General features: G+C 38.8%; 1 protein-coding gene across 2 annotated transcripts in view; it reads right to left on the reverse strand.

Annotated features, from left to right (window-relative positions):
* MRPS27 (mitochondrial ribosomal protein S27) overlaps nucleotides 1-12831 on the reverse strand; it is a 64581-nt gene that overhangs the window by 46094 nt on the left and 5656 nt on the right. For both annotated transcript variants that reach the window (XM_054031854.1, XM_054031853.1), the window contains exons 2-4: nucleotides 10292-10369; nucleotides 2937-3007; nucleotides 314-372 (exon numbers count right to left, since the gene is read on the reverse strand). In XM_054031854.1, coding sequence (XP_053887829.1) covers nucleotides 314-372; nucleotides 2937-2990 — 113 coding nt within the window. In that variant the 5' untranslated portion in view covers nucleotides 2991-3007; nucleotides 10292-10369. The remainder of the gene's footprint in view (nucleotides 1-313; nucleotides 373-2936; nucleotides 3008-10291; nucleotides 10370-12831) is intronic.

Below are 12831 nucleotides of genomic sequence, written 5' to 3' on the forward strand. Positions count from 1 at the left end.
AGTCAACAGAAGGAAAAATCTGAGAGAAATATTTCCTTCATTTTATCATCTCTTACTTAAGGCATAACCAGTGGTATATATTAGTTGCTCAGTTGCACAAAATCAGCATGCTTGACTGGAGCCAGTGCCAGAGGATGGGAAACAGGTTATCCATACCAGCACCAAGAATATCAAAACGTCCCTCAATTAAGTTATAAGAACAACCGATACATGCTTTAAAACACAGAAATCCGAGTCAATGAGTGGGAAAGTGTCATTCCTATAAAGGGAAGGGATTTGATGTAAAGGTCAGGTTGGGCAAAAAAATGCTTACTTGTAAAGGTAATACTCAGCTTGATCGACCTCTTCTCGTGAAGAAATGTTGTCAATAAACTGATTTAAAAATAAAAAAAACTTTAGTGTACAGCAGTCACAATGCATATTAGAACATTAAAGCATTTGTTTTGGTTCACATTTAAGTATCTAGCCACAAAAAAATAAAAAATCTTCACTTTGTTTAGTAACTGACTTCATTTTTGCAGTGTTTTCTTAAATGCAAACACAAGTAAAACATCCAAGAGATGCTGTATAACCTGATGGTCTCCATCTGTGTCTCCTACAGTCCAGAAAGACTGAGAATGGTGTGGTGGTGAAGGCCCTGGACCAGAAATTAGGAGACCTGGATTCCATTCCTGGCTCCATCCTCTGACTTAGGTCAAGTCCCTTAATCTCTCTGTGCTTCCATTCCCTATCTTTAAAAATCATCCTTTTCTTCCACTTTGTCTGTTGTCTGTATTTATATTGCAAGATCTTACCGTGTTTATATACACTGCCAAAAACAACAGGGACCAGTCTTAGCTAGTCTCTAGGCATTAATAACAACAACAACAACGAGTCCTTGTGACACCTTAGAGACTAACAAATTTATTTGGGCATAAGCTTTCGTGGGCTAGAGTCCACTTCATCAGATGCATGAAGTGAAAAATACAGGGGCCGGTATAAATACATGAAAGGATGGGGGTTGCTTTACCATGTGTAAGGTCAGTCTAACGAGCTAAATCAATTAACAGCAGGATGCCAAGGGCGGAAGAATCTTTTTGAAGTAGTAAGAGTGGCCCATTACAGACAATTGACAAGAAGGTGTGAGTAACAGTAGGGAGAAATTAGTAATGGGGAAATTATGTTTAGGTTTTGTAATGACCCAACCACTCCCAGTCTTTATTCAGGCCTAATCTGATGGTATCCAGTTTGCAAATTAATTCCAGTTCTGCAGTTTCACGTTGGGGTCTGTTTTTGAAGTTTTTGTTGAAGAATTGCCACTTTTAGGTCTGTTGTTGAGTGACCAGAGAGATTGAAGTGTTCTACTGGTTTTTGAATGTTATGATTCCTGATGTGAGATTTGTCCATTTATTCTTGTGTAGAGACTGTCTGGTTTGGCCAACGTACATGGCAGAGGGGCATTGCTGACATGATGGCATACATCACATTGATAGAGGTGCAGGTGAATGAGCCCCAGATAGTGTGACTGATGTGGTTAGGTCCTATGATGGTGTCCCTGGAATAGATGTGTCCTTTCATGCATTTATACCTGCTCCTGCATTTTTCACTTCATGCATCTGATGAAGTGGGCTGTAGCCCATGAAAGCTTATGCCCCAATAAATGTTAGTGTCTAAGGTGCCACAAGGACTCCTCGTTGTTTTGCTGATACAGACTAACATGGCTACCACTCTGAAACCTGTCATTAGGCATTAATAGTTTAAAAAAGGGGGAGGGGGGGAGCTAGCGGGCCAAATTTTGCTCTTATTTATACCAGTGTAACTCCATGAAGCTATGCTGACCTATGCCAATGGAAAACTCTCTAATTTAGACAATCTTACAAAAAAGTCTTAAAATTAAATTCAGACAACAGGAGTGGAGAACAGGAGGAGTTGTGGGAATCTGTTACACTGAGTGGTTTCAATGCAATACACAATTTTCCAGCCTGAATTCATAGAATCAAAAATTGACAAACACTGTTTTTGTTCCCCAACCCCCAGTAATGATCTCAGAACTTATCTGCTTCTCGCAAGTTTGATATTGGGTCAGAAAGTAAAGCTCAACCCAAAGAAAGGCAAAGCTGTCTGATCCAAACGCCACTCAAGTCAATGAGAGTCTTTTCACTGACTTCTTCAACAGGCTTTCGATCAAGACCATACTATGCTGCAAAACTGTTTACAGGTTCTCCCAGTGGAAGCAGCTATAAGCAAGAGAACTACCAGAACTGAGGCCACAGAAAGTGTTCAGTAACTGAATGAAGTGTTTTTCTGAATGAAGTGGTATGAAAGCCCCACTGGTCATTCCAGTGATCGCTAATGGGTGAGAATAGTACTGCTGAGTTTCCAATATATCCAGTCAGCTTTTTCATTCTGACCTAGTTCTGTGCTTTGAAATTCTTTTAAAAGCAAGTGTCATATGTGCTACACTTACTAGCACTTGGTGGATTTTAAAGCTTTACTGCCACAGACGAAACACAAAAGCACAGGCAACAGCAGCTTTGCCGGCACTCCACTGGGATGAGTCTTCTCACCTCTGGTGCACAGGGCCAGGCTGGCACCGGGGATTGTAAGTTACACCCTTCTGTGCCAGTTTCAGAGAATCTGATCCAATATATAGATCTGTATTGTGGAATTATCTAGGGACCCCAATAGTGGGTCAGGGACCCCATGTGTTAGGTACTGTACAAATACACAATAAAGAGTTTTTGCCCTAAAAAGCTTACAATCCAAGTATAATAAGTAGTTAAAGCAGGTGGATATAGCAGACAGTTTTTAAAAAGCTAAGGCTTCAATTTAGCAATATAACAAGATGTTTACAATTTGAACTCTCAGCACAAATAATAATCCTTTAGGAGTTCACTTGATTTCTTAAGTATTCTCAGGTCACTCCCATCTTTGTTAATAGTGGAGTTTTTTCTTACCCGTGATATTGTCAAAGAGCTGACAGGAAGCTTTCTTTCATAGGTTCTGTCCATTAATGTGGCCAATTCAGCTGTAGAAACACATGAAAAATTATTTTCCACTAATCAAAGTTACTGAGAAACTGACAGTAAAAGATTAACTCTTATGCAAACTGGAACAGGGCATGCAGTCATGAAATTAAACACCAGTTCTTAGCAATGTATTTTATTTTCATTTGAAGTTAGAACAAAATTCATGGAGGATTTTTCAAAATGTTTAATAGTGGGAAAAGACCTAAAGCATTAGGTGAAATTAATAAGCGCCTGAACAAGCTGGACAGATGCCTTGAAAGTTCACTGTTGGTTTCAAGTTTGGTGTTTACTGGACAGTGCATCTGTTTTGTTTCTTCTTATTTTATAATAAATAAGTCAAACAACCAACAACTCCTAGAGGCCAAAACAGGAAGATAAACATGAAGTCAAATATAAACTGGGCTATATGTGAGTATTTTATTACCATCCCAGTAGCCCAACATGGTAATTTTTTTAACGGTCTGCACAGTGGTTTTAAACTTTGGGGCTAAATACTGAATTTGATAAATCTAAGTTGGTATTTTTTATTTTTTGCATTTTTCTTGAATAACCATGTCTTGGAAAAAGCTCTATTTCAGCATCTCTGATATGTGTCAAGGGTATCCCATCCATGATAAGACAGATTTACTGTCTCTCTATTCTCTTGTGTATCAACTCCATTGCAGAGTCAGGGATGCCAAATGCCTCTGTGGTTCTGGCAGCAGCCCCTTCCTGTCTCCCAGGTCTGGTAACTCGCAAGTACTCTCCTCAAGCCCCCTTTCCAAAAAGCTCTACTCACTGACCCCTTTGCAACTCACTTAGGGCCTGATCCAAAGCCTATTAAGCAATCAATGAGTCTTTCTATGGATATCAATGGGCTTTCGATCAGGCTCTTGCAGTGCAATCGAGAGAAGGAGTGCGTTGATTATTTTTAAATTTGTTTTCCACCGGTCATAATATACATTGGCCATAATTTCCAGCACAAGGGATGTTAAGTTCTATACTTCAGCAGAGCAGGAGGGGAGGTGGGCCACAGCTAGGACAGGGAGGAAGAATGGCTCCACTACACCTGATCCTCCAATGGTATAAGTATTGTATTTGAGGGCCCTACCACCAGAGGCATAAATCAGTCTGTACCTATGCAGCCTCCACTTACCCTAGGAAGCCCTGAATCAGAGCTACAGCTGGCTTCCTGTAGATCCCGTTTCCATTCCACCTGAGTTCAAGCTCTTACAGCTGGATTTTTAAAGGTATTTAGACACCTGATGATGCAGATGGGCTCCTAGGCATCTAGTGGGATTTTCAGAAATGCCAATCCACATCTTTAGAAATCTAAATACCTTTGAAAATCTAGCTCTATCTACCATTGTAGAAAGGAACTTTTGCCAAATTTTCTAAAAAAGATGGCTAAAGCCACACACCTAAATCTGTATTCTGGTATATAAGTAAGCAGCTTGACTTCACAAGAGCTAAGAAGGTGCAGCTCTCTCAGACTGTTCAACATCTCTGAAAATCAGGCCACTTATTTAGGTACTTAAATGTGGATTTAGGTGTCTAAACACAAGATATCTAAGTAGGAAAATTTAGGCCTTTCAACTCAAGACCATCTCTGAATGACTACACCCAGTGAAATGCTGTAGTTACCACAATTATTGTTAACTTCAACTATCTTTCTCAAGGGTTTGATCTAAGGGGGGTGGGGGGAAATGTTATACAAGATTCTTCTAGGGAAAGCATGGAAAACTGTCAACAACCTATTGCCTTGAGTCACTAAGCTTAAGGAATAAATGTATCTGCTGTACTTTTTTTAAAAAAAACTCCTTTGAAAATGTGTAGAAAAGGGAATGGAAGAAGGGACTGAATAATTCAATTCTCCTGCAGCTGATCAATTGATCTAGGTCTAGACAACTGATAACAGTTGAAGAGGCCATTTCAATTCTTCACAGCAGTGATAAAATTCAAACTGGAATGAACTACTCTTCAAGGGCAACAGATATAGCAGCAACATCAGGTTGACAGCAATTAGCAAAAGGCTAGTTACAGAAAGATGCTTATCTGAGCATAAGACTATCTAGAGTTCTTAATCTACACAGTGAATAAGACAGGAAAGTATACAATAAGAATATAGTCAGTATTTAAACAAACAATAACACAACATGGTTCTGTGGTGAATGAATATACAGCTTGGGAAACACATTTGTAGCTGTCATTTTTCAGACTTCATTGAGTTGTTGAGGATTTAATGCATCTCTGTCTGAAACTTAAAGATGTCTAGGATAGCTTTGAGTGTTGGTGTCCAATCCTGAAAGGCAAGTATTTGATGAGAGTTGCACACCCAGGACTTGCAGGATTAGTCCTTTGATCTGTCAATACTTTACCATAGAAAGTAAAGTTGCACCACTGACACAGCTCCCTCAGCCCCAGTATAAAAATCACACTAAAATTAAAGCTTAACGTATAGGTAACAGAAATCAGGTTAACTGAAAATTTAACTACATTGCCAGCCAAACTGCAGCTTCTACTGTAGTTACTAGAGATGAATGAATATTTTGCAGTGAACATATTCCAGCTTTGCTTCTGTCTGTAGAGCGTGAGAGCAGATTGAATAATTTAAAATAATGAATTTCAGAAAAATTAATGTTTTTTGTTTGTAAATTTAATTCTGTGGATTGCTATTTAATAAAAAAATAATGTAGCTGTGTTGCAAATTATAAATGTGTTGTGTGTAGGTGTGGCAAGCTGATCAATTGGCTGGTCAAATAATGTCCGTTAACCATGAATATTTGACCACTGTCAAATATTCCAGCAAGAAAGCCCTGAAGTAGGTAGCGGCCTACCTTTTTAGATTGCATCATAGTACCATTCTTTCATTCTTTAGAACTTCATTTCATTATGTTTTGCATTTTTTTAAGTTAAAGTAATTCAATTAAGTAACTTGTTTCTTGTAATTAGGCATAAGTATCTAAGGCTAAGCCTACTGGAGACCAAAAATTCTTACTCTTTTATTAGTCATCTAATGAATTAGTGCTTAAAGTATTTTTACCATTTTTTACACTGTTTGACAATATCTTACTGGTCAAATGCTCAACCCTATTTGTGGGATATCTGAATGCAAGTGCATGATTTACATTTCTTAGCTTTCATGGCAGTAAAACCTTACCATGTGTGTAAGGTTTTACTGCCATGAAACACAAACGGGGTGTTTACATGGCCAAGTGAATTTGTATTTAAATTCTAACATATCCACCAAAAATGTTTTTACACTATTTGTCCAGCAGTGGTAATTATCAAATAGGAGATTAATATGGTCATCTCTCATCCAAGGTTAATTTTTACTGAATTATCTTTCATAAAAAGGTAGTTTTTCACAGACTACAGAAGACAGTACAACCAGATAGTATGTCTTTTATCTTTTAAAAAAAAAAAAAGTGTAGGTCACTTAAATTCAAGGCATCACCTTCCCCCCCTTAGTCATGGGAATAACGGGCTCTTCGACATCCTGTTTATTTTTAAATCTGTTCGTGGAAACTAAAATTCCTGCTTCCTACTAGTGGGTGGCTCAGGGAAACTATTAATGAAAGTCTTTCTCCTCCCAAGTTACTGATTTCAAATACAATTCAGGTCAACAGTGGCTAACATCTGATTGCTGTTTGGTGGCCTGTGTGATATGAATGTGGTCTCAAAAACAAGGAGTCCGGTGGCACCTTAAAGACTAAAAGATTTATGTGGGCATAAGCTTTTGTGGGTAAAAAACCCACTTCTTCAGATGCAACATCAATGTGGTCTCAGTTCAGTTCCTAGTAGACATCTGTCCATCATACAAACCACTCTTACAACTGGAACCCTTATGGCAAACATATAATTGGCATAGAGTTTGAACTATTATCTCACTCACAGTGGTGATCATCAAGAACAAGGTTGAAGCCCACTGATGAGGCAACTTTGGGAAGCTGGTACCTATGACATACCTGTCCTGTGAATGAAGACCTACTTCAGTGCAGAATTGTCAAGTGCTAAAGTTTAGTTTTTATAAAAACAAAACGTTTTGGAGGAAAAAATGCTGTCCTGTGCTGGGAGACTGAATGACTGCTTGAGTCAAGAGCTCCCCCTACAACTTTAGTATTACATCAAATGCGTCTCTGCTCTCAACTGCCAATATGCAAATGATATGCAGCACACACAACTGGCCCTGGCCTCCACATTCCTGAATCCATCAGGAAAGGACTGATTTGTATAACAAAGGCCTTGAGTCACTGAAGTCTACAAAGAGAGCACTGCCATCTACTGTTCTGATAGGTCAGTTTTGATAACTAAAACACCAATGTTTTTTCAAACAAAATGAAAAAAAACCTAATTAATTAATGCTGCCCCATTAGTGCGGTCTCTACTTGCCATCAATCTACTGTCCGTTAACTTCATCTTTTTTGTTGATAAAGCAACTGAAATTTTAGAGAATGTAGGTCCATCCAATCCTCCTCCTTTTTGAACATCTAATTTTCAGAAGAAAGGGAAAAATCTGTTTAATAATAATAGACTATCAGTAGGCTATTTGAAAACCATAACCAGAACATGTCAATCTCCTCTTTTAAAAACCCGCTGTTCTTTGGTTAGTTTTGGATGTGGAACAAATGCTAATGTTCTCCTCTGCAATACTTGGATGTCTCAAAATCCTATCAGTCCAGGGATGTCTCAAAATCCTATCAGTCCAGGAACATTAACTTTAGGCTATAATCCTCATTATTTTTATGGAGTCAAGTTTGTAGCAATACACCATATAGATAACACAGTAAAGGAACAAGCCTGAAACACAACCATGTCATCAGAGCAGTGGAATAGAGGGAATCTGTGTAAGAACATTTCTCATTTCTTTATATCAAAAATACTACTTTCTTTAAATCATCATGAGATGTGCCAGATTGACAACTGTGGAGATTATAGGCTTCTACCAGCAGTACAGATACAGAAGGGGTAAGTGCCAATTTAATCTTCTTTCTCATAGTGTTCTGTGGGAGATGAAGAGGTTTTTTTTGGTTTTATAAAAACTAAAACAAAAGTCTTCTTAATATGAATAATTCATCCTAGTAGTAATTCTTTTTGTTCTTACACACACACGATTAAATATGCAGCAACACAATTAACAAAGACAGGCTACAGTCCAGATGTCTGCTGTCCTCTCCCCCAACATACTATTAGAAATGACATGGTTTTACTAACTTCTTTTGTTCCTTCCAGGAACAAGACACCAAAACACAAACCAAATGAATGAATTTGTTCTGATAACCCTGAGAAAGGGGAAGCAGTCTTGACTTTCAGAGGCAGCCAGGAGTAAGGTAACTGCTTTGGTCCAAGGTCTCAGGCAGAAAAGAGGTTGCAGTCTCCCTCCCCAAAAAGGGTCATAAAAGAGCTATATGATCAGGGCTATAGTCATTGCTATCCAAAAACTTTGGTAGCCTATGTACAGTAAAATGAGTTCGTATCAGTCCAGTTATTTATGAACAGATGAAAAAGTTATGTACTATAGAGAGCAGTTCATAGATCCATAAACATTAATGCTACAAGGGATCATGGTAATCATGACCTCCTGCACCACACAAGCCAGACACTTTCACCCAGTAATCCTGCATCTAGCCTATAACTTCTGGTTGAGCTACACCATATCTTTTATAAAGACCTCCAGTCTTGATTTGAGACATCCTCTTGCACTGGCAAGGAAATTAATAGGATACTTCAGTACATTTCCTCTCACCCTCTCCCCCCTAAACTTCTACAGTTGCAAAACCCTCACAAAAAAGAAAAGAAGAAAAATCACAACTGGCACTAATGGCTCCTCTGAGCCAATCATCTGGATTTATCAAGCATAATCGAGATCAGATTACAGCCTCATATTCATGGCTATTAAAATCCCTTTGCCCAAAGGAAGCCGAAAGCTTTCCATGAAACTACTATATGTCATGCAGGTCAGTCAGAGTAGATGCTGTGGTGCACGATGGGTAGGGCCCTACCACATTCACGGCCATGAAAAACATGTAGTGGACTGTGAAATCTGGTTTCTTATGTGCTTTTACCCTATACTAGACCAATTTCACAGGGAAGACCAGAGTTTCTCAAATGGGGGGTCCTGACCCAAAAAGCAGTTGAAGGGGGAGAGGGAGGGTGTCACAAGGTTATTTGGGGGGGGGGGGGTCATGGTATTGCCCCCCTTACTTCTGTGCTGTCTTCAGAGCTGGGTGACCGCAGAGCGGCAGCTGTTAGCCAAGCACCCAACTCTGCAGGCAGCAGCGCAGAACTAAGGGTAGCAAGACCATACCATGACATCCTTACTTCTGCGCTGTTGGCGGCAGCTCTGCTTTTCAGAGCTGGGCTCCCGGCCAGCAGCCACAGCTCTCCAGCTGCCTAACTGAAGGCAGCACTGCCGCCTGCAGTAGCACAGAAGTAAGCGTAGCAGTACCACAACCACCCCCCCCCAATAAACTTGCAATTCCCCCCACAACTCCTTTGTGGGGTCAGGACCCCTACAATTACAACACCATGAAATTTCAGATTTAACTAGCTGAAATCATGAAATTTACTATTTTTAAAATCCTATGACTGTGACATTGACCAAAATAGACTGTGAATTTGGTAGGGCCCTAACAATGGGAGATGTAGTCCAGCCCAGAAGCTCAGCCCAAAGGAGATAATACAAGTGCACAGACTACAACTCCCATGAAACATCATAGCAGATGGTTTAATGTTGAACCAACCCAAAACTAAGTTTCAATTTTCCTGACAGAAAATTAAAAAATCTCAGCAAAAACTTTAGCAGACACTGCGATTTCAGTCCGTCTTTTTGAAAGTGAAAATTATCCTCCAATAGTTTACAAAATGACATCTTGCACATCTAACACTTCTTACTCTTCATTGTAAGTAACAGACTGCCTTTTAATTTTTGATCTCAAAACTTAGAATGGGCACTTGAACTTTTTAGATTTAAAAAAAAAAAAAATCACATCCATAGAATGTGTATTTTGTGAAAGAAACAATTTACAGAAAAGACTTTTTCTAATTTTAACAAAAGATATAAAGTCTACCCTTGGGAGAAAGTATCTGCATATTTTTGTTTTGGATCAATAGTACAAACAGGCAAGACATTTCTAACTTACAGGATTGGATTCTGATCCTCTTACTCAATCTTAGTAGCACTTTACTCCACAAATACTCAGTATAAAGTCCTACAAAATGTGAGTAATGATATTAACTGTTCCATAATGATTTTAGGTTTTTCGGTTAGTCAAGATGAGTAAATGTAAAAACTCTTTCCTTACCCAAGTTGTGCACCTCTTTTTCTCTTTCTTCCCATTTTGAACTGTCCACGTAAGCTGCAGAAAGAATAGATCTTCTGCCTAATTAAAAAAAAAAAAAATCATTGTCTAAGTCAGATCACTTAATGTTCATTTAGTTAAACTGACACCTTTATTAGAACAAATGTTTATATTTTCCATTCATTGAATTAACTGTAACTGTTTTGTGAGCACTCCATATTTCAAGCAGTTAATTCATCATATATGCATTCAAACAATAGTAAAACAAGACATTGCCATGGTCACTTTCTTTTTCCTAGAAGCCTCTGTAGTCCCCTGCAACATGAAATTAACTTCCACAACACTTAACTTGATTTCAGCATTTGACAGAAAGCTTTGGTGCATTAAAACATGTATTGTTCACACACTTCTTCTTTTCTCTACACCTCTAATAAAAGCTTAAGGCCCGGAAACATTCATGAACCAAAGCAAGAAGTACAAACCCACATGGCATCAAACATGTACTTTGCTCCACATACTTCTCCGTTCATGCACATTTGTGATTAGGGCTTTAATTTTTCAACTGAAACTTTTTGGCAAAAAAAAAAAAAAAAATTGCAAATTGATGTCCGTTTCCCCAAATTGTTTGTTTCAGAAAATAAATCTGAAACTCAAAACATTTTGTTTCGATATTTTCCAAACGATGTTACAATTTTTCGGTTTGAAATGACTTTGGGTTTTGAAATGTCATTCAATTTTATTCAACAAATTCAAAAATGTTAAAGCTCAAAATTTAAAGGAAAAGTTTAGTTAAAAGTAAAAAAAAAAAATCCATTGGAGGTTGAACAATATATTTTGTTTATTTGCCTAACATTTTCATTTTAGAACCAACTCAAAAGGATTTTTTTTAAATTGCCAATAAGCCAAATAAACAATGGTTACTCTCCAAGCTCTATTTAAGAGACACTGGCAGCCCTGTGGAACATGAGCAAGACTGTCTTCCAGAAGTTATGAACAATGGTAAGTGCTGAATCCTGGAGGACAGGGAACACCATTGTGCAAAGGAATACATGAGAGGTGCAAGGGGCAGCATGTCATGTGTTGCTGAAGGGGAAAGAGGTACAGATATGGATGTAAAATGTTTTGAAAGACTTGGATGAAATATATATTGTAAATACAAATTACTATTATGGTTCCACATACTACATAGAACTTGTTTTCAAGTCCTCATCTGAAAGCACTAACAAACGTCATGAAATTTAAAGTCATCGTTTTTCATTTTACTCCTAGTTATTTTCCTGCTATAGTTGGAAGCTAGAAAATGAACCTCTTTCACTTCACCATCCTTCTTTTTAAAGATGTCCAGTTCTGCATTTCTTTGCAAATGTATGTCAAAAGATTTGGTGGCCTGGAGTCCTGTGGTCAAAATACATTATTGTATGTATTCAGCTGTACAAAAAGGTTTCAAATCACAAGCAGCATTTAATATCCTCCATTCTTCAATATAAGTGGTAGGTGTGTTAAACTGTGAATTTTAATTAGACATTTTAGAACAATTTTTCTTTGTCTGTGTGCATAGTTAGAGTTGGTTAAGAATACCAGTCCTAGAGGCTGAAATGTGATGTCTCCACAGAACACACAGTATAGACCCCATAATGCAGGGACATTATGCAAAAGGAAGTTGCTGGGGGGTGGGGGTCACAAGTATGCTCCTTGACAAAACAAAGAGCAATGGTCTCAAGTTGCAGTGGGGGAGGTCCAGGTCGGATATTAGGAAACACTATTTCACTAGGAGGGTGGTGAAGCACTGGAATGCATTACCTAGGGAGGTGGTGGAGTCTCCTTCCTTGGAGGTTTTTAAGGGCCGGCTTGACAAAGCTCTTGCTGGGATGATTTAGTTGGGAATTGGTCCTGCTTTGAGCAGGGGGTTGGACTAGATGACCTCTTGAGGTCCCTTCCAACCCTGATATTCTATGATTCTAAGGTTATTTTAGGGGGGGATCATGGCTAATCCTACTTTTGTGCTACCTTCAGAGCTTCAACCCTAACTGTGAGGGTAGTTCAGTCTCCATGCTACTTTACTTTTGTCACAAGGATACCCGTTAGTGCCAAATGAAAAGGTGGTGATTTTTGTGACATGGACACTGACCTACTATGAAGCAACAAGGAGAGATTTCAAATCAGTGAAATTGTAAACACACCCACAAACTCCATTAGCAGAGGCGTTTATGTACACTGTTTTAAGGGGAACTCTGGTTCAATTTTACCCAAAATTTTGCTTTTGTAAAAACAAGCTTTAATAAAAAATTCTTGAGTTGGATTGCTGTAGGTCAGTAGTCTACAACCTTTTTATGCCCAAGATCACTTTTTGAATCTAAGGGCAACCTAGGATCTACCTCACCCCTTCCCCGAAGCCCTGCCCTGCTCACTTCATTCCCCCATCTCTCTGTCGCTTGCTCTCCCCCACCCTCACTCACTTTCACCAGGCTGGGACAGGATGTTGTGGTTCAGGAGGGGGTGCAGGCTCTGGACTGGGGCCGAGGGGTTTGCAGTGTGGGAGGGGG

This window comes from Malaclemys terrapin, chromosome 6, assembly GCF_027887155.1.
Source record: "Malaclemys terrapin pileata isolate rMalTer1 chromosome 6, rMalTer1.hap1, whole genome shotgun sequence".
Taxonomy (NCBI): domain Eukaryota; kingdom Metazoa; phylum Chordata; order Testudines; family Emydidae; genus Malaclemys; species Malaclemys terrapin.